Raw genomic sequence first — 22,780 nt, forward strand, 5'->3', positions numbered from 1 at the left:
GATCTCGGTGGGGTCTGAGCGGAACGGTGGGAGGTAGACTCTTTGGGAGCGGTTGGAGAGGAAAGAGGTGATCCAGTCCAGGGCTTGTCCTTGGATACCGGTGGAGCGGAGGTGGGATATTAGGGTTCGGTGGCAGACGGTGTCGAAGGCAGCCGAGAGGTCGAGGAGGATGAGGGCGACTGTTTCTCCGTTGTCCATCAGAGTTCTGATGTCGTCTGTGACTGAGATGAGGGCGGTTTCTGTGCTGTGATTGGCTCAGAATCCGGACTGAGAGGGGTCGAGTAGGTTGTTGTCTTCAAGGAAGTTGGTAAGTTGCTTGTTGACGGTCTTCTCTATGACTTTGGCAGGGAAGGGGAGGAGCGAGATGGGGCGGAAGTTCTTCAGGTCGCTGGTGTCCGCCGTATGTTTCTTCAGTAGGGCGTTGACTTCTGCGTGTTTCCAGCTCTCGGGGAAGGTGGCAGAAGCAAACGAGCTGTTGATGATGGTCTGGAGATGCGGGCGATGATGATGGAATTATGTTCTTTTATTATAACAGCCACACGTAATATTATGGAACTGTGTATTCTTTTATTATAACAGCCACATATAGTAGTTATTATTAGAGCTAGTGAAATAATACTATATTTGAAAAGCAAACTTGGCGAGGTTGACTAAATTATGTGGCAACAAAAGACAAATTATTCTGCACATTCTGTGACCTATGGAAATCATTTTTTAAACAGATGCAAAATAAAGGCACTCCTGTTGAACAAACTGCAGTGTAAATGTACTACTACTTACCTCAATGTAAAGACTCTTGATGTAGTCCATTGACATTCTTATTTCCCTACATAACCAAACTTGTGTAATCAGGTACTCATCCTCAAATCATCAGTAACAATCTTCTTTTCTGAAGTAATTAGAAAGTCATTTTCAAATGATCCTCAAGTCCTCAGGAAAAATCACACCTTGTGAAGTAATCAAGAAGTAATTTTCAAGTCATCTTCAAATCATCAAGCCTAGTTTCTAAAGGTTGCTGATGACTTCCAGAGCTCGATGATGTCTGATGACATGAAAATGACTTCTGAAGTAGTTGGATGATCATCCAATTACTATAGGATGGCTTCTAAAGTAATCCTCTTTGACCAGGGTAGTGCACTGAAACGGACACAAGCACTAAAATGCGTTAGTCTAACACCGGATGCCCCGCACTTGGCAGGGCTGCACACATCCATACCCCAAAACAAGTTGTCAAACGCAATAAAATATTTTGCTTTATATTCTCCTTATAACATGGAGGCCACTGACCATTGTTATAGTTATTAAGGCTCTTCTTAAGCTACAAATGTTTTTTTTTTGTTATCCCCGGTTTAAAACTACCTTCACTTAAAACCTGCAGGATCTCTTTCAAGTGATGATTGTCACTTAAGTCTTCTTTCCGACACACATAGATGCGTACATGCCAACATTTTAAAAGTGTAAAGGGGAGATTTTGGAAAAAATCGGGAGAATTAGTTTTTTCCGTTGACTTTCCGTTCACATATATTGAAACAGAAGCAATTTCTAGGGGGGAGACAGCTAAAATAAGGCCATTTTAGGTTTCATAAATAGGGAGTCTCCCGCTTGAACCTGTTCTGTTGGATTGTATGTAGAAGTCCCATTGTAAAAGCCGAGATTTCGCTAAATGTTCCCCAATACAAGATGGCCGCAGTGGTGAAGTCCTTAAGCGGGCTTTGGGAGGCATTTTGAAACGGGACGGTTGAAGTGACGGCAGCTTCCTTTAACAATTGACATCGGCCACCTTGGAACGGGAACCACTGACAAATCACGGGTGGCGGCTGGGGCGGTTGCCACGGCGCCGGTTGCCCCTGGTGACGGCGGCGGCTCAGGACGCCACAGACCCGAGGATGGAGGCGCAGGGCCTGCACGCGTCCCTGGAGCTGGTGTCGGGGTGCGGGCATGTGCTGAGCCTGGAGCAGCGCGCCGCACTGCGCTCCTCGCTGCTGCTCCTGCAGAGGGATTACCGCTACCGCCGGGTGCTGCTGTGGGGCCGCATCCTGGGCCTGCGCGGGGACTACTTCATAGCAAGGGGGGAAGAGGAACCGGGGCCCGAGGAGGAGCCGGAGCAGCTGCGGGGTCTCAAGACACTCTACAGGTGAGCCGGGGGACGCCCGCGGGACGAGGTGGGTCACAGGGCCGTGGGGCATTTACATGGTGACGAAGCTGGGATCCATCGGGGTGCCCTGCAGGTGAGGGGTGTGTGTTGTGGCGGAGGGAAGACGGTCTGTACGTGTTAGGACGTGGAGAGGAGCGCTGCAAGGGCGACTGAGGGCTTCAGTATGCCAAGGGAGACTCCGCAGGTGAGAGGGCGCTGGGTATCTCTCTACAGGTGAGGCACTCACCTGTTAACTCCACAGGTGAGAGGGCACTGGTTATCTCTACGTGTCAAGACACTCACCTGTCAGCTCCACGGGTGAGAGGGCCCTGGGTATCTCTCTACAGATGAAGGCACTCACCTGTTCACTCCACAGGTGAGAGGGCGCTGGGTATCTCTCTACAGGTGAAGGCACTCACCTGTTAACTCCACAGGTGAGAGGGCACAGGTAATCTCTACGTGTGAAGGTACTCACCTGTCAGCTCCACAGGTGAGAGGGCCCTGGGTATCTCTCTACAGATGAAGGCACTCACCTGTTAACTCCACAGGTGAGAGGGCACAGGTTATCTCTCTACGGGTAAAGGCACTCACCGGTTAACTCCACAGGTGAGAGGGCGCTGGGAATCTCTCTACAGGTGAAGGCACTCACCTGTTAAAGCCACAGGAGAGAGGATACGGGTTATCGCTCTATAGGTGAAGGCACTCACTGGTTAACTTCACAGGTGAGAGGGCGCTGGGTATCTCTCTACAGGTGAACACACTCACCTGTTAACTTCAGAGGTGAGAGAGTGCAGGGTATCTCTCTACAGGTGAAGGCACTCACCTGTTAACTCCACAGATGAGAGGGCACTGGTTATCTCTCTACGGGTGAAGGCACTCATCTGTTATTGCTAGGCGTAATCTCTCAAGGCCAGGGGTTCTGTCTAGGTAAGCGGTAGATGGCACCTTTAATTAGAGCACATGAATGGAAAAAGAAAGAGTGATGAAGGGTTCCAACATGTGACCAATTGAAACACTACTGAGGAAGAGGAGCGAGACCTCCAAAGGTGAAAGGGCAAAGTCCCTGCCCAATATTGTGAATTGGTGCGGCACTGAACCTGGCATTGCACAGCACCTGTGCACCTGCATTCAAAACCTGTTTAAAGAGGTTGCCACTTGTGTGTCTGTCTAGAGCATAGTTATTTGCGTTGCAGTGCGGCTGCTCCAAACAACAATGACCTATTAGGTGGCGTCTACTCCTCAATCCGTGGAACACCCAAGAACTAATACAAACATGTCTCCAACAGACAGCAGCAGGGCTTTCAGGATGATGACCTGGAATATCAACTAAGGGAGAATGTTGTCAAAACTTACATAACTCAGTTGTTCACCTATACGTTCCTCTAAGTGACTTAAGCAACCACTCCAGTGGTCTGTCTGTATCCTACTGTACATATCCTGTGAGAGATGAAATGTAAATGCTGTGGGAAATGGAAGAGTACACATATTGCTATCTGGAGAGTGGGAAGCTTGTTTTGCTGTTGCCATGCAGCCCTGGTTCTGTGAGGAAGTAAAGCTTGCACCGCTGCTGCCCAACCAGTCCTGTGAAGGGAAAGGCTTCGTTCAGCTGATGCTACCTAAGCTGTACCTGTCTTCTGAAGCTGGGAAGCTTGCACTGTTTCTGACCAAGTTGAAGGTGTTCTGTGAAGAGGGGTGTTTCCAATGCTGTTGCCCCACCTTATAAAAATACAAATTATATTTTGAATGAACTTCCGTAACATAAGCAAGGCAGTACGATTTTATGCTGGACCCAGGGAAAAGCCTAGTTGCAGGGCCCTCACCCAGAGGCACTGGTTTTCAGTCACAGCTTCCCAGCTTGCCCAAACTGTGTGGCCCTTGGAAAGTACTTTTCATCCATTTGCCTCGTTTTCTGTGATCATCACATTTGAGAGCACCTTGGTATAATCCAGTTCAGGATGTGTACTGTACATAATCTTATATGGTTTAATGGCCCATAATAGTGCTTCATCTGCAACAACAATGAAGGTATCTTATAGGTGGCACAAGACAACTGACTTGCCCCTTGGGTCGCTGATAAAATTATTATCAGGGCAGAAGAGGGAAGAATGTGATATCTATACAGGATCAGAATTATGGAATTAAACCTTGATTTAATCCTAGCTTCCAAGCTGGACAAAACTTTGTGACGCCAGGTGATTACTTTGTTCCCTGTGCCTCATTTTCCATGATCAGGGCCAGTTAAGGGCGGTGCAACCAGTGCAATCTGAATGGCACTGCATTTTGATATATCTTAAAGGATTAAAAGCACTTTCTAGACAGTTCTGTGTGCTAAGCAAATTTCAAGCGGTAATAAAAATGTAAAGATGACTGGTGATTAATTTACCTGCTGGAGAGATCAGAGTTTTGTCTAGCATTTTTAATATAACATCATATAGTAGCACAGAGGGTTAATGTGATTGCCGCAAAACACATTTAACCTGCAGATAACATAATTGTGGTTTATATAGATAGTTTAGTGGGTTACTGCTTTTGCCACATAGATCCTTTTGTTACTCGCAGTTTGTAGGTTTCAATCCTTCTAATACAGCACAGTAAGCTATGAACTGACATCAAAGAGCTGTATTCAAACTGCAAGGCATAGGTTTAGAACCTTATGTTTTTTTCTCCCAGCCTATCATTGCTAAAAAAGGGTTAGTTTGGCTAGAAATACATTCAAATTAGTAATGGAAACCGCTGTGTTACGTTTTAAATCTGAGTTTGTGCATCTCCAGCACTCTTAAAATATACTGCCTACCAAGGTGGATGGCATGACTCCTACACTTTGTAGTCCTCATTGTCTTATGAAATTTTCCTATACATTAATTTACACACTTGTATGATTTATTGTCCCATTTTAATATGTGTGTGACATAAAGTGTTCTAACACCATATATTGGTATAAGTAGGGCTACAAAAGAAATAAAATAAGTGTGTGAGAGGAACCATGGATAGATGAATGGCACCCTTGGAGGGTGGTAGTGAGGGAGTCTGTGGAGAAGGGGGTCTTTGGGGCACCAACAAAGATTGCCATAATGGATGCGACCAGTGCTAAAGCTGACCCTGTCCACAATCATCACATCTGAGAACACTTTCAAATAACATAGTTCTGGATGCACACTGTACAACAATCTCTCCTCAGGTTGGTTTAACAGACCATAATGTTGCTGCATCTGCAAAAATGAAGGCTTATACAGGAGATACAAAACAACTGACTCATTTCTAGATTCATTAATAAAACTGTGATGGTTGTAATACAGGCCACTCAGTGCAGTGATATAATCCAAGATGCTAAAGAAAAACACGTTTGCTTGTACTAGGTTCTGCCTCAGCTATAAATAGTGTCAGTCAGCAACATTTTCAGTAGGAAATTTTCAGGAGAGCATGAGGTCCAGGATGAGCTAAGAGCTGTTGCCCTCAGCCTCCACACCACAGCCTTTCCAGACATGGTGCAACTCAGACGAGGCTGCAGAGACTTATAGGACTATAGGACTCTGCTGTCACTGTCCTACTACCACTGCCCTATTTGTGTTAGTAACGTAGCAGGAGATGTTTTGGTGCTGGAAGCGTGGTTCGCGGTCTCAAAGGATATCCACTCCCACGTCTCACACCTACTCATCTTCAAGTGTGGCTTGGCAGAGTGGACATGTCCTTTTTTCATAGCACAGGCTATGATTACAGTGACTTGCCCAGTGAAACATGATGCACATGCAGAGAGCCTCGCAAATAACATGTAAAAGAACCTATTCAAGGACTGGACTTTGGGAAATTTACCCTATCACTCCCCCCTCCTTCCTTCTGAAGCTGCTGAACGTGCACTAGGAATCAGGGACTATTTCACAATATTTGATATGAAATGCCTGTAATCCTGGGGAAGACTCCTGACCCCCAGGGTCAATAATTAAGCACCAAAACATGCAGATATAAAATAGAGGTATTGTCTGTCGCTAATACCACCTGTTTTTAATCTTGTTGTGGGGAGACACCAGTAAACAACATATTTAGCTCACACACGTACAATTTTAATAAAGATCTGATTGTTTCACAAATGGAGACATTAGTGACATAACCTTACCAAAACTAGGGAACCAATCACTAGGAGATGGTACAACCAGCGAACAGTACCACTCTTGAATGCTTCCCAGTGCAAGATATGGAACCCACTGATGAAGCTTAGCACAGTAGGTAGGTGAGCTTCATCATTCTACATCAGTACATGAATATTTGTTAATTCCATAAGATATTTGGCTTTTTCTTCCAGGAGTTTTGAACTTCATGCTTGTCTTAGGAAATCATACAAGTCATTTAACTCCTCTCACTCACTCTCCAATGTGTTAGTTATCTATGTCATACCTGTCCTGTATGTGTGAGGGAATCATATTACGTTTCTTCTGCTACTGTCACCTGTCCTTAACTTATTTGTCCTATCCATGTTGTCTCTTTATTGGGCTGTGTTGTGATGCTCAGTATAAAACTTTCCAGTACACAGAAGACAAAATGATTCACATTGCCAATGCAGGATTTGGGCCACCGAGGGTACCCTCACAAACAAACAGTTTTTAAATTGAGTAGTTGACTTTTTAAAATTGGGAAAAAAAAAGATAGTTCACAAGTGGTCAATTCTGGCATTTAAGCCAATAGCACTGTGTATGCTGGGGTTTTCAGTCCATGGCGAAACTTCTAAAAGTAAAACTACAAGCCCCACAATGCAACACGCCGTTGGTTGAAAATAAAAACGAAAACAGATGAAGGTACCCTATGCCAAAGTACAGAGTTGTCAAATGCAAACTAAAATGTAGTTCTTGGCTTTCTTCTTTTTTTCTGTAGACAATCACATGTTAAAAAGCCTAGTGGGTGAGAAGCGGGGATAGCTTTTCAGATGCAACTGTCAGCATATCACTGCTATTGGGCTTACATTATTACCACAACACACATCTGCGGCCTAGAATATAATCTGATTTAGGTGGCACTCTGACAACACCACTGCGAAGCGCCCTGCTTGAACAAGTGCAGCACATGCCCGAGGTGCTGCCCTGAGACGGCCGCCAGTGAGGCAGTGAAGCACAAACTTCAGAGACACAAGAGAGATGGGCTTTGCCTTCAAATGTGAACATACCATTTTTATAAGGCATAGGATCTTGAACTGAAATTACAACCAGTTCAGGCTTTGCAGAAGGAAACATCTCCTTCTATTTTTGTTCTCCCAAAGACATTTTTTGAATCACCGGTAAGTACTTGTTTTGATCTGATGGCCTGCCCTGTTCTTGATAAGACAGTACGACCTTTTCTTGGTAGGAATGGGATCATATTCTGCACTTTGATTTCCATCTCAAAGCATAGCGCTTCTTTAGGCAAAATACTTCTTTTTCATCCACCAAATAGTAGCTATCATCCTGTTCAATGAGTTTGCAAAAGGCGCTTCCCTCCTTCCCTAAAACAAGGTAACACCACTGGCAACTGCCTTTGTAGAAATGGCTCTGGACATAGGTTAAAGAAAGCCACTTTTATGAAGGATCCCCTTTAGGATTTCATGGTTGTTTTAGCATCCCATAGAATTCCCTGTTTTGTCACTTTTGTATCAAATTCTATGCAGAAGTACATTTGGCAGACTGGGTAGTCCGAGAAACACTATAGTCTTTGACCCACAAAGGTTAAAACTGTTCACTCACCCATTCCACTACCAAACGGAGGGTCTCCATTTCTGCGCAGGTAGCAAGTACCAGCACTAGCCTAAAGTAACCTTCTTACATCAGTCACATTGACTGCTGCGTTTCAGACATATTTATAGGTCAAATAGAATCCTCTAATGATGAGGGGGTTTCTCCAGCTGAGTGGGTTGGGGAGAGTTCTAAACCTTAGGAGGAAGAGGGAGGGAACTACAGATGAGCCAACAATCTAGAGGTGAATAAGTAAGTGGACCTCCACAGGTGTGGCTGGGGAGTCTACAGTGCTAAGTAGGAGAGAGAGAGAAAGACCCTCCACAGGTGAAAGTATGGAAGGGACCCATCTGCAGTTGAAAGAAAAGGATGGGCACCTTTAAAAATATTATTAAAATAGCCTTTATGTGTGAGGACACCATCTACTAATTAGAGAAGACTTTCTGTGTATGAGTTGAATACCTTGAATTGGATCTTCTGGAGATGAGGGATGTTGAGGGTAACCTACAGGCTGATGGAGGTGGACACTCTACTGTTCAAATGGAGGCTAGCATCGCCATTGCCTTGAGACCCTCACAGGTGATTTGACGCCCTTTATAAATCCTGATTGATTAAATAAATATGTGTAGGAAGGGTACCCGGGAGACAATCCCCACTTTCTCTGGCCACCTCAAGTCACACATGTATATTGCATAATGTTTAATCAAACACTAGTTAGAGGGTATGGGCCTCTCTGTGTATGAAGGGAATAGTCTCTTCACACTGTGTTAGCATAAGGGGGCTCATTGAGATCCATTACAGGTGAGTGTGGACCTATCGAGGTGTGAGGCAAGGGGATGCTGTAGAGGTGAAGAGTTACATATGTTGGAACTTTGAAAATGCAAAAGATGGGCATCTAGTGATGAATGAGGCTCTCCGTGGTCTTAGCAGGCCAATTATAACTGAGGCATAAGCATGAGTAGAATTCTACAGGCGAGGAAGAGATATCTAGATGTGAAGGTGATGTGATTGGAGAAATTCTGCAGATAATGTAACCTTTGGAGGAGAGTTCATAGTGCGGTCTTCTAAAAGGGTTGGTGGAAACCTAAACGTACAAAAATAATTTCAACAGATGAAGAGTTCAGACATGAGCCCTCTCTTTGCCTCCCCCACCTGATTACCAGCAACACTTCTGTTTTAGTTGCCTAGAAATAGTAGTAATACATGGATGTAAAATGTGCACATGGGTTGTTTTGTCTGTATACATGAGTTCAGCAGGGCACAGGGATCTCTTGTAATGTTTTTTTCTGGATTCTACATTCCTTTTAGTTTGAACTGCATCGACTGGAGCCTTCTACCTCCAGCTACTGATGAGATCATTGAGCAGTGCTCCCACGTGAAGGGGCGCTTTGTTGGTGATCCCTCTCATGAATATGAGTACACTGAGAAGAAGATGGTGGGAGAAGGTGATGCAGCCTACACAGAAGAAATCACAGTAAGTTAGAAATTCACCTTGTCTGCTCTTGTACTCACCTTTTCCGATCGCGAGCCTGTGGTACACGTTTACCCCATGCAATTCAAAGTAAGAGCCTGTGTAATGTGGATGGCCTAAGAGTCTTGTTAGAGATCACTTCTTGGAGGATAACTTCTTGCCTTCATTGGGGTTTAGGTGCTAGGTATGGAAGCAGAGGGAAAGGTGTCCTGTCCATGCCCATTTGGCGGTATGTGATATCACAACTGGTACAATGCAAGCAGTGATAGCAGGTACAAAAATACACACCTGAGCATTGGTAGGTCAGAAGATTATAGTGACAACTTGCTAAAATATTTGGATTTATTTAAAATTAAACTAATCTCAAAATATTTTCCTCGTAATCTTAATAAAACAGTCCTCCTTTCATTTCAGTATTGTAAAGCCTCATAAATCCATTGCTCAAAAACTCCAAAGTCATCTAGAAATATGTATTGTAAAAGCAGCAGTCTGAGCAAAAACGTCTGTGTCACAATTGTAAGCAAAAACATTCATCACTCATGATTAGCTGGCAATATGTTGTTTTGATGCATTCTATTCTAGATACTAAATACATACCTAGTACCACGGTTCTGGAGATGATTGTAGTGCTTTCTCAAGTTGCCTGACCTAAGCATAGTGAACAAATCTGTAATCCATCTGTTCTACCAATCATATAATACTAAGTGATACCGCTTTCTTCAAGCAAAAGAAGTTACCTGCAATTACTATAAATATACGAGATTACCTGACCTTAACATTAACATATATTGACGACCTCCATTACATTTGAAGACCTGTAGTTCTAACTTCTACTAGTGCACATCTAACAGGAAGACCGCTCTTAATCACCTACAAATCTTAATAAGGTCATTTTCTTGCCTCAATATGTGAGAACAAAAAAACAGCCCTTTCTGCATAACATGTGATGTAGTTTATCCGTTAGTTATAAAATGTCAGTGGTGATAATACAAATCATTCTAAATTGATAATGTGCTTATAGGCCGCTATTGGTGATAAACATGGAATCTAAAGTCTTTCTGTAGCTGTGGGTTTTGTCTTAACCCATTCTTAGTGGTTTACATACCTGTGTTTTAGCTCCAAGACAGACAAACACAGAGGCATGCAAAAATAAACAATACACTGTGTCTAAGAAGGGTCACACAAAAACCCAACAGTAAGGAGCCTACCTGTGACTTAGGGATCACTTTGAACCAAGTAATAAGCCAGCGCCATCATTGTTGCCATGTCAAATGCATTCATCTGAACCTCTTACCTTTAGAAATACATCTCAGCAGGATTGTCCACCAGCTGCTGCAACAGCCTGACATGTGCCTGAATCTGTGATAGCCACTACTCATCTTAGCTTTCAGTTCTCTATGAGTTTTCTTTACTCTAATTCTAGTCTGGTTTGAACTTGAATTTTCAGATGCTGTTCTTCTAACACTACTGATTTCATCGCAATTTTAAAATCTAACCTCACTTCTGTGGTGGTCTTGTCCGGCCTCTCTGACTCATAAATGCTCTAAAAGGTTAAGAGTACTCTTTGGATCTTCATTGGCACAAGAGAGGTCTTCTAACAAGCATGTGCATTTATGATGGCCACAAAGCTGGAGAATTCTTATTAACTTTACTATTGTCTGCAGTTTTTGGATTTCAGTCAGAAAGACACCCTCTTGATTAATGTCACACACAATTAATTTTTTGGGGTCCCTTCCTATAGAGTGACTGAGCAGACTGATACAGTGACTAAGGGTTCTGATATGTATGATAGTGCTAGGGACTTGACTGCTTAAACAGCAGTGCTGTCCACCCTCTAGTGGTGGTGGGATAGCTGACTGATCTCCTAACAATGGATGCTCTACAATGGCCGTGTTCGGCACTTGGTGGGAGTGGGACGTTAGCCAGGTGGGTAGATGGAAGTGTCCAATGTCTGTCTGAGCCAGAATGTTCTGATAATGAGTGAGAGTCTGGAAGCGAGGGAGAGTGAGAGTACGTCTCTACGGGGAGGGTGCACTCCTTTGGAATTCCCTGTAATGGAAGGGAGATCTGTGGATGATTCCAAGCCCCATCATATAGGCGAGTACTAGCCCCAATCTGCACTACTTGCATGGCTTCCCTTGAGGTGGCTAATGCCTCCCCCATTCCTAAAGACTGTATTGTCACAAAGTAGGCAGTAGAAACTGTGCAAAAGATCATGAAATTAGAACAGTATATGGGTGAAACATGGGGGTCACCAATAGGGAAAATGCCCTACTCATTGTCCGGGATGGATACTGCTTCATATTCTGACTGCAGACCAGCCCTCAGCCTAGATGCTGTATGGGTAGGAGTCACAGAAAGCCCATTCCCCTTCTGGGCAAAGTTTGCATTGTAGTGGTCTGCTAAAAACACCGAGGGGCAGCACACTGCTTGTAATGTTTTTATGAAGCACTATCCATGCTGACCTCATCATTTCATGCACTACTCTCACTCCTGATTTGCTGCCACAGGTTGTGCACTCTGTCCTTATCTGATACAGATAGGCAACATAACTAGCCCTGTGGTCCTCATTTCCACAAGGAGTGTTTGAGGTTTTAAGAGGTACAATTATAACCACTGTTGTGCTTTCAGAGGAAAATTCAATTACAAGACCCATACAGTAGAGATTATTATAAGAGGTTGCAAAATCTGTTGGTAAAATACCAGTTTTTAAAATCAAGAACAGGTCTTGCTTGTGAAGTTCATTTTGAAGTAATCAAAAAAATCGTGGTAAATTTGCAAGGAGATTATACTGTGCGAAAATACTCGTTGGTGCCCTGCCTCCTCCACTACAATATTTACTCAGTGTAGAGCGAAAACCAAGCATTTAATAGCTTAAGGCCAGTCTATGCTACATGCTTTATCAAAATATGTATTTATGTGGGTATTGTAGGAAACTGGCCCCTTGTTGCAATACACCCCCCACACTTGTTGCCTTATATTTGATACTAACTTGATTGAGTATATGCTGGGATCCTGCTAACCAGGACCCAGCAACTGTGTTCTTTCCCTAAAACTGTACCATTGTTTCCACAATTGGCACAGCACTGGCACACAGCTAAGTCCCTTGTTATAGGTACCAGTGGTACCAAGGGCTCTGATGCCAGAGAGGCTCCCTAAGGGCTGCAGCATCTATTATGCCACCCTAAGGGACCACCCCCCACTCCTGCCAAACACATGCACACTGCCATTGCAGCATGTGTGTGCTGGTGGGGAAAAAAAATGCAACGTCAACATGGCATCCCTCTCTGGGTGCCATGCCTACCAATCACGTCCTGTGGCATAGGAAAGTCACCCCTCTAGCAGGCCTTACAGCCCTAAGGTAGGGTGCACTATACCACAGGTGAGGGAATAGCTGCATGAGCAATATGCCCCTACAGTGTCTAAGTCCATTCTTAGACATTGTAAGTGCAGTGTGGCCATATTAAGTACTTTGGCTGGGAGTTTGTCATTACGAACTCCACTGCACCATGATGGCCTCACTGAAGACTGGAAAGTTGGGTATCAAACTTCTCAGCACAATAAACCCACACTGATGCCACTGTTGGATTTATTTTAAAATGCTCCCAGAGGGCATCCTAGAGATGTCCCCTGTATTATACCAAATCCTCTAGTGTAGGACTGACTGGTCTGTGCCAGCCTGCTGTTCTGTAGCCATTTTAGCTATAGCTCCATGCACTAGGCCTGCTGCTGTGCACTTTAACCTAGATATATTTTATTCAGCTTTGTTTATTATTTTAACAATAGCCACATTAGTGGTCTTGTTTTATTTCTCTCTATATAGCTGTTCTTTGCTTAGGCCAGCACTACGTTCTTAAACAAGACATTCTTGTTCACTCTGTGCTTCTCTCAGAGATAGTTTGCCGGTAAAACGTGGTAATGGTTTGTCTCTGGTATTCATAGAAATATACACATCCTTACATAGGGACGTTTTCTCGGAACATCAGCTGTTTTATTATAAAAACAATTCCCTGTCCCATACACGTTAGAGGGAGATTCCAGCCAGATGACCATGACTGTATGCTGATTGCTGAACGCTTCGCTACAGCTGCTTATACAGGCTTCAGGCCTTTGCTCAGGTATGGTGGATGATGTCTTCCTAGGGGAACCTGAAGGGCAGAACTAGAGCTTAACATGCTGTGCCCTAGCATAGCCAAGGTAGGAATTAGTCTATTGACTTTAGTGACAACATGGTAGCGTTATTTCTATGCTTTACTCTCCTTGTCACAATTTTAATCCTGTCATGCTTTATCGTCTTGGTTATTGCAGTACATGCTTTATTATCTAAGATGAAGTTGCTTCATTAGAACCTTATTGAAACATACACTGCCTTTGTTTGTCATTGTATATGTGAGACCAGTGTAACTGAGAGAAACGGGTGAGATCTGAGTGACCACGATTTCCTTGAGGAATCAATTGTGTCATGCGCTCGGCTGCTCAATCATCCCTGCTCTTGGGTAAAGATGAGGCACTGCTAGTTAGCCGGAGCAAAACCCAGATTGGGGCGACAGGTGTCATCTGCACTGGGTTAGACTCAGTCTCCCACACCACAGGTGATTCTGCCGCTCAAATCTAGTAGTCTCATTAGAATAATGAGAGCCTACTCGACACTGTCACTAGCAGACACGTTTCTGACCCCATGGGGTGAGAGCCTTTGTGCTCTCTGGGGTCAGGAACAAAGCCTGCTCTGGGTGGAGGTGCTTCACTCCTACCCCTGCAGGAACTGTAACACCTGGTGGTGAGCCTCAAAGGCTCAGGCCTCCTGTTACAGTGCCCCAGGGCACTCCTGCTAGTGGAGATGCTTTACCCCCCCCCCATCCCCAGTACAAGCCCCCCTTTTGGCAGCCGGTCCGGAAGGAAAATTAGGAAAAACAAGGAGTGACCACTTCAGCTGGGACCATCCGCAGGGTGTCCAGAGCTGAAGTGACCCCCTTCTTGCACAATCCTCCATCTTGCTATCGAGGAAAGTAGCCAATAGAGTTAGGAATTTGCCCGCCTCCCCAGAGGGAGTGGGCACAGGAAGGGTGTAGCCACTCTCAGGGGCAGTAGCCATTGGCTACTGCCCTCTGGGCCCTGTAACGCCCCTAAATCTAGCATTTAGGGGCACCCCTGAACCTTCCTCCTCAGATTCCTGGTGACCTCAAGAAGAAGAAAGAAGGACTGAAGAGCTGATCCCAGCAGTGAAGACTCCAGGTGGCAATTGACTTGGCCCAAGCCATATCGGCCTGTCTGCAGCTTCAAAGACAAGACTCCTGCTACAAAAAGGCGAGGCATCCTGCAGGACCAGCAAACTCTACAAACCCCCAGAGGACTGCCTGCCCACCAGAGGACCAAGAACACCTGAGGACACTGGCCCTGTCCACCCAAGGAACTTCCAAGAAGGACTTCATAACTGCCCCGGGTCAGCTAGCCCTGTCCACTCTACACTCAACGCTGACTGCCCGTGTCCAGGTGGCTCACCAGACCAGAGAAGGTCCCCAGGCGATTCCAACTCAGGGTCCACCCTGGGTTGACCCCTCCTGGCTAACACAACGACACCTGCAGCCTAAATCCAGAGGACACCCCTGACTGGATCTAACGAAAGTTCCTGACACTCAGAGGTACCCCTGCATCCGCAGCCCCCTGGCCTTGGAGAAACCAACCGACGGCCCAGTGGGCACCTCTCCTCCTTGTCCAGCCTTTGGTTTTCTGCAGTCGACCTCCTGGACCCAGCCTGCAGAATCTTTGTGACCCCCTTGGGATCCCCTATTGAAAAGCATTGGGTGCCCTACGCTGTTTTCACTATGCACCAGGCACCTCTGTGAAGCTGAGGGTGTGTGTTTGGTGCTGACCTGTGCCCCCCCCCCCCGGTACTCACCTAAACCCCCCAGTTCTGTGCCCTGAAGTTACGGGTACTTACCTGCAAGCAGATCTTTTCTGAGTGCCCCCACTCCTCAAAGGATTCCATTGAAAACCCGACACCAACTTTGACCTCTGCACCCGGCTGGCCCTGTGTTGCTGGAGGTGCACTTCACTTTTGGGGTCAACTAACCCCGAAGACCAGGATCGTGAGTCGAGTACTTACCTGTAAACTGAGCTAGCTCTTTTCCTCCCCTAGGACTGCATTGGTTCCTATGAGAAATTGCACTGTGTCAGCTTTTGAAATTGAACAGTGTTATTTACTTGTAAACTGTTTTACCTACAAAAACCTAAACAAAGTACGTTTGATACTTATGCTTGATAGCTACTTACAACTGTACTTACGTGCAGCAAAGATCTTTTGGTTCTAGTAATAAAGGGCCATATGTATGAACACATGTTCCCATAGACATAGAATGGGTAAAAACCTTTGATACATCTGGCCCAAAGTAACAAAATATATTTTTGCTATATAAAAACATTGGCCTGGAGTTAGTCATTGAGTGTGTGCCTCATTTCTTGACAGTGTGTGTACAACAAATGCTGTGCACTACCCTCTGATAAGCCTAACTGCTCGACCACACTACACAAAAGAGAGCATTACTGTTATTTACTTTAGCCTCTGTTAAGACTTTGGGGATCCACTGGGCTCTGTGCACACTATACCTCATTTTGGTGTAGTATATAAAGAGCCAGCTTCCTCCAGGTGTTACATTGTTCTCAGTATTCTTTAATTCGAAGAGCATTGCACTTAAATCTAAACATAAAGAAAAATACATCAAGACTTTAAGTGGCTTTCAGTGGTGTGACATCATAGGGGCCAGATATAAGTCCATCTCTGTGGCACACAGTGCACATATCTTGGCCAGTCAGAACTATGTCAAAACACATCAATATATTGAAAGTCACATTGATAACAATAATACTTTTAGAATTGTCTCTAAAGATTCACTTAAGTGATAATCAGAACAGCCAGTTGCTTTACTCAATTCATTGTTGATTCCAGTCTGAAAACTCGGAAATTGTGATGTGTCTACAATGTTCCTTTGATTTTTGATCGAGATTAGATGAATTGTTTTGCATCTTTATGCAAGACCGGTTTCAGATGCTTAAGGGGACAGTGGAGAAGCTGTTGTAGTCATTGAGAGAACTCTCCTGTTGACTAAGTCGAGAACAAGTCTCACGAAATATTATACTTCTCTGGAAACCCAGGCGGTGGAGACGCAAGACACGTCTGACTTGAGGACAACACATTACTCTTGAACACTAGAAGTCCTGCTTGAGGCACCAAGCACTCTTGCCTCTCACCCCTTACCCACTTGCATTATGCAGACTCCAGCTTCTAGATTTGAATGTGTCATGCCCTTTTAGCTGCATATCTCTGAACTTATGTGCACCACCAAGAATGTGTACCTCTTTTCAGCATGAGTAGTGCCCATGACATCATTGCTGGAAGCACAAAGCAGCTCCTCAGTTACACCAGGATTCTAGTCCTCAGCAGCTGTGATAGCCTGATCCAAACTTTGTGCCTATACATGTAGATCGAAGGGGGGCACAATACCAAACGTTTTTCCTGAGGCTGTGCGTAGTTTCTTGGTAGGGAAATAAACAGCGCTGGTTAGACCATTAACCAAAGAACCCCAGGACGAATAAAGAGAATCTCAACTTACACCCTGTTCAACAATTAAAACTCTTCTGATTTAGTTTGTGGATTACAGTCACAAGACCTAAACAGTCTGATAATCCTGTAATAATTTTGCAGTTATGCATAGCAAACCTGAAAAAGAATACAGCATTTCAAATAGCATAATTTACTCCTCTATCAGATGCTTAGTGGTAATGTATTTATGTCCAAATGCTTTGGAGCCGTCTCCTAGCTCTATGAGCACAGGACACAGCCATGTTGGGAATACCCCAGGTGCTGATCAACATGACACATAACATTCTCTTGCTCTTTGATGTGCCAAGTGCCTGTGACCTTATAATGAGTGCTGATCTAGATGGAAGGTTGTTTGTGCTGAGATCTGCCAGGACCACAGTGTCTTGAAAGGATCTGGAAGTGTCCAAAAGTCAATCAAAATGATTTGCTCTCAGAAGATCAAAAGATCCTGTTTTCCACCTACAACAGATGAGGACTGGGAGCAATTGTGTGGATGTGTATTTTATGCTTTGAAGACCAAAGCACAACCTGAAGGCCCAAGCCAGCTTCAGATAACCATTAATACCAGTTGCAAATCAAGTGTGAATGGCTGTAAACACCCTCACCCACAGTTCAATACTGAAGCCTTCAGTAGGAGAAGGCAGACTTTGTAAAAGGTCAGAATTAACTTTACCGGCAAGTAACTCCCCGCAGAGTTCTGTCATTACGAGGATTTCCCCCGAAATGGGGAATAACTGCTCACGCTTGGTTTTTCCAGGTGATTTACTGTGCAGTTTTTCACAACTGCCGTGAAAAATATGCATATGTTCCTTCTGCTGTGAGTAGTCGGAGAGTGTATGTGGAACTGCTGGTGGGGGGATCTGGGGTGGGGGCCAGTGATTCAAGGCACACTTGTATCAGTCCCCGACTGCTCCAGAGGCTGGGCAATGTTATGTGTATTGGTAAAACTCACAGTCACCCGCAAGTGTATCCTGGAGTGATGCTGTTGCCTGCAGCATCAGTCCCGGCAGCTTCTGGGGAGCCCGATGTCTCTGGGCCCAGAATTATCGAGTCTGGAATTTTCAGAACCTATAATTACCGGCCCTGAAACACTTATAATTTTGTTTTGCATTATTTCAGCAGAGCTACCACTCAGGATGATATAACGCAACTCACCATGAGTACATTAGTAGGGATTATGGCCTTTATTGATGAGCTATAGGGCTTGTTTTGTTGTGAAACCAGATGTGAGGAGGTCCACGATACCTGTCCCCACTAGGAAACAAGCATTGGCAAAGCCAATAGGTCTTGCCTATGTGAAAGCTATTGGCTTTGCCAGTGTCTTTTAGCCAATTTGTACCGCAGCGTGGCTGCTGTTCAGCATGGCTAAAAGCTAGTTGAGTGGCGTGGAGTGGAGTGGCATGGTGTGGAGTGGCATGGATTGCCAAAGAGTGGAGCGGCACTAGAATGGACTGGCGTCGAGTAGAGTGGGGTGGAGCAGAGTAGAGTGGCATAGAGTGCTGTAGACTGGAATTGTGTGGAGTGGAGTGGCGTAGAGTAGATTGGTATACAGTGGGGTGGCACAGTGTGTTGTGGAGTAGAGTGGTGTAGAGTGGAAAGGTATTGAGTGGAGTGGTATAAAGTAGAGTGGTGTAGAGTGGCATTGTGTGGCATGGAGTAGAGTGGCATGGAGTAGAGTGGCGAAGAGTGATATTGTGTGGAGTGGCATTGAGTAGCGTGGAGTAGTGGAAAGTAGAGTGGCATGGAGTGACATAGAGTGGAGGGGTGGAGTGAAGTAGAGTAGAGTGGTGTGGAGTTGTGTAGAGTGGCATGGAGTGGCGTAAAATAGAGTAGCATAGTGTGAAGTGGCATTGAGTGGAGTGATGTAGAGTGGCATAGGTTAGAGTAGCGTAGAATGGATTAGTATGGAGTGGCATAGAGTAGGGTGGATTGGCATGGAGTAAAGTGGTGTGGAGTGCCATCGAGTAGAGTGGCATAAAGTAGAGGGGCATAGAGTGAAGTGGAGTGGCATGGAGTGGATTGGCATACAGTGGAGTGGCATACAGTGGCACTATATGGAGTGCATAGAGTAGAGAAGCATAGAGTAGAGTAGGGTGGCGTAGAGTGGCACAGAGTGGAATGAAGTGGCATAGAGTAGCGTAGAGCAGAGTGCTGTGGAGTTGTGCATAATGGAATAGAGCACAGTGGCGTGGAGTGTTGCAGAGTGGCATTGGGTGGAATGGAGTGTCGCAGAGTAGAGTGGCGTAGAGTTGAGTGGGGTATAGTGGCATACAGTGGAGTGCCATAGAGCAGAGTGGCGTAGAGTAGAGTGGTAAAGAGTGTGATGGTGTGGAATGGCATAGAGTGGATTGGCATAGAGTGGTGTAGAATGGCATTGTGTGGAGTGGCATAGATTGGAGTGGGCTAGTATAGAGTGGGCTAGAGAGAAGTGGAGTGGCATTTTGTGGAGTGGAGTGGCGTAGGATGGAGTGGAGTGGTGTGGAGTAGAGTGGCATTGAGTGGTGTGGTGTGGAGTAGAGTGGCAATGCATAGAGCGGTGTAGAGTAGAGTGGCCCAGAGTACAGTGCTGTACAGTATTGTAGAGTGGCATGAGTAGAGTGGAGTAGAGCGGTGTAGATTGGAGTGGTGTAAAGTGGAGTACCATGGAGCAGAGTGGTGTAGACTAGTACAGTTATGCTTGTAAGTAACTAAAACGTCAAAAGAGACAGCAGATGGAGTGAAAGCAATATAAATAAGAAGCCATATGCCTGCGCTATAAGTAGGAAAGCACACTGCTCGTCCAGGAATAATACTGAGTCACACACAAACATTTTTAAAAAAGTCTGTTGCAAAACGACTAGGAAGAAAAAAGATGAGGAAGAACACATGTATTTGGTTCATGCTCCAGAGAGAGGCCAACACAAGAAAGGAATGAAAAGTTTGCAAATGAGTGACAACGAAAAAATCTAATGGTATGCTGTGGGCGGGTTGTAAGCCCACTGAACTGTAAACAATATGTCTCTGAGTACAGTGCATGTGCTGTGTAGGTAAGACCTAAAAAGGAACAGACCAGAGAGAAGAGGGAACTAGATCCTGTTTTGCCCACATGTAAGGCAGGTAGATGGATGAATCGACCACCTCTCACACAGTATAGAGGGCTGAGTAATAACAAATACATATCTTACATTCACTGAGAATTCAGAACATTTGCCACATTCCAAGATAATGTTTCAGTTCCACAAATAACCGGTAATAGTTCCTTGACTATAAAACTTGGAAATTGGGGCTTCTTGATACTGGCGCTCAGAAATTGACTGAGTGTTTAGTGCTCTAATTAAGCATGGAAGACTAGTCAGCTTGGCCTTCAATTCAGCTTTATTGTGCATGTTAGTTCAGGCAGGAAATAAAGACCCGGCTGTTCCCACACTAATGATACAGAATCAAACAAACAAATTGTATCGGCCGTAAGGAAACTACAAACCTCAAATACTTTTGTATCATTCTCACCATGAACCAGAGCCTACGCCTGATTATGACAAGTAAGCAGACACATGCATCTTTCGCTCTCTAGGCTTCAGTCCACTCCAAGCATAAACTCATTTTAAGGATCACAACATCATGCGAAGTGCAATCCTCTACTCATCATGGCAGATACCAAAACACTTTCCATGCAAGCTACCGCCATAACATACACTTTTTGAACTGATAGAATAATTCAGTTGTTGAATATAAAGCTCTAGGACTGTATCGCTCACTCATCCTTATACTCACCTAAGTGCAGCGACCGGTGATTTCTACAGGTAAATACAGAAAGAAAGTTATCTATTTTACTGTCTGTATTTATTTTTTAATTGATTTTTTTTTAGAGATTCTAAATGCTGACAGTCCTGACTTCCAGACCAATAGCTGCGCAGATTGATAGACAAAGGAGTCAAAAAAAAGAGAGAAAGTTTCTTATTGAAGCTTGAGCAGCTGTAGGTGCGTACAAGGCTGATACAAAAATTTACATTTTCATATAAATGTATTAATTGATCATTAACCCCTTCCCTGCCAGGCCTTTTCTCCCCTCAGGTGCCAAGCCATTTTTTGGCTGTTTGGGGCAGTTCGTACTTAGGCCCTCATAACCTTTTGTCCACATAAGCTACCCACGCCAAATTTGCGTCCTTTTTTTTCCAGCATCCTAAGGATTCTAGAGGTAACCAGACTTTGTGGGTTCCTGTGGAAGGCTGGCCTGGTTTGTAGTGGTACCAAGGGGTACTTACACTCTGCACCAGGTCCAATTATCCCTTATTAGTGTAGAAGAGGTGTCTAGCAGCTTAGGCTGATAGAAAATGGTAGCTTAGCAGAGCAGCTTAGGCTGAACTAGGAGACATGCAAAGCTCCCACTATACCACTGGTGTCATATGCACAACATCATAAGAAAACACAATACACAGATATACTAAAAATAAAGGTACTTTATTTTTATGACAATATGCCCAAGTATCTCAGTGAGTACCCTCAGTATGAGGATAGCAAATATACACAAGATATATGTACACAATACCAAAATATGCAGTAATAGCAATAGAAAACAGTGCAAACAATGTATAGTCACAATAGAATGCAATGGGAGCACATAGGGATAGGGGCAACAAAAACCATATACTCTAGAAGTGGAATGCGAACCACGAATGGACCCCAAACCTATGCGAGCTCGTAGAGGGTCGCTGGGACTGTAAGAAAACAGTGAGGGTTAGAAAAATAGCCCACCCCAAGACCCTGAAAAGTGGGTGCAAAGTGCGCCTAAGTTCCCCAGAGAGCACAGAAGTCGTGATAGGGGAATTCTGCAAGAAAGACCAACACCAGCAATGCAACAACGATGGATTTCCAGACGAGAGTACCTGTGGAACAAGGGGACCAAGTCCAAAAGTCACGATCAAGTCGGGAGTGGGCAGATGCCCAGGAAATGCCAGCTGTGGGTGTAAAGAAGCTGCCACCGGATGGTAGAAGCTGTGGATTCTGCAAGAACGAAGAGGGCTAGAAACTTCCCCTTTGGAGGATGGATGTCCCACGTCGTGAAGAAGCTTGCAAAGGTGTTTTCGTGCAGAAAGACCACAAACAAGCCTTGCTAGCTGCAAGGGTCGCGGTTAGCGTTTTTGGATGCTGCTGTGGCCCAGGAGGGACCAGGGTGTTGCCAATTGCGTGAGGAGACATAGGGGGCGTCCAGCAAGACAAAGAGCCCACTCAGAAGCAGGCAGCACCCGCAGAAGTGCCGGAACAGGCACTACGAAGTGGAGTGAACCGGAGCTCACCCGAAGTCACAAAAGAAGGTCCCACGACACCGGAAGACAACTCAGGAGGTCGTGCACTGCAGGTTAGAGTGTCGGGGACCCAGGCTTGGCTGTGCACAAAGGAAATCCTGGAAGAGTGCACAGGAGCCGGAGCAGCTGCAAATCATGCGGTACCCAGCAATGCAGTCTGGCGTGGGGAGGCAAGGACTTACCTCCACCAAACTTGGACTGAAGAGTCACTGGACTGTGGGAGTCACTTGGACAGAGTTGCTGAGTTCCAGGGACCACGCTCGTCGTGCTGAGAGGGGACCCAGAGGACCGGTGATGCAGTTCTTTGGTGCCTGCGGTTGCAGGGGGAAGATTCCGTCGACCCACGGGAGATTTCTTCGGAGCTTCTAGTGCAGAGAGGAGGCAGACTACCCCCACAGCATGCACCACCAGGAAAACAGTCGAGAAGGCAGCAGGATCAGCGTTACAAGGTCGCAGTAGTCGTCTTTACTACTTTGTTGCAGTTTTGCAGGCTTCCAGCGCGGTCAGCAGTCGACTCCTTGGCAGAAGGTGAAGAGAGAGATGCAGAGGAACTCTGATGAGCTCTTGCATTCGTTATCTAAAGAATTCCCCAAAGCAGAGACC

The 22,780-nt window shown here is 45.2% G+C and overlaps 1 protein-coding gene across 1 annotated transcript in view; it reads left to right on the forward strand.

The window, feature by feature from the left end:
• Positions 1–1,724: 1,724 nt before the first annotated feature.
• The window catches only part of RSPH9 (radial spoke head component 9), a 134,116-nt gene continuing 113,060 nt past the window's right edge, over positions 1,725–22,780 (forward strand). The window contains exons 1-2 of the mRNA XM_069236302.1: positions 1,725–2,134; positions 9,136–9,301. Of these exons, the coding sequence (XP_069092403.1) occupies positions 1,887–2,134; positions 9,136–9,301 (414 nt within the window). The 5' untranslated portion in view covers positions 1,725–1,886. The remainder of the gene's footprint in view (positions 2,135–9,135; positions 9,302–22,780) is intronic.

The sequence above is a fragment of the Pleurodeles waltl genome, chromosome 5, assembly GCF_031143425.1.
Source record: "Pleurodeles waltl isolate 20211129_DDA chromosome 5, aPleWal1.hap1.20221129, whole genome shotgun sequence".
Classification (NCBI taxonomy): Eukaryota; Metazoa; Chordata; class Amphibia; order Caudata; family Salamandridae; genus Pleurodeles; species Pleurodeles waltl.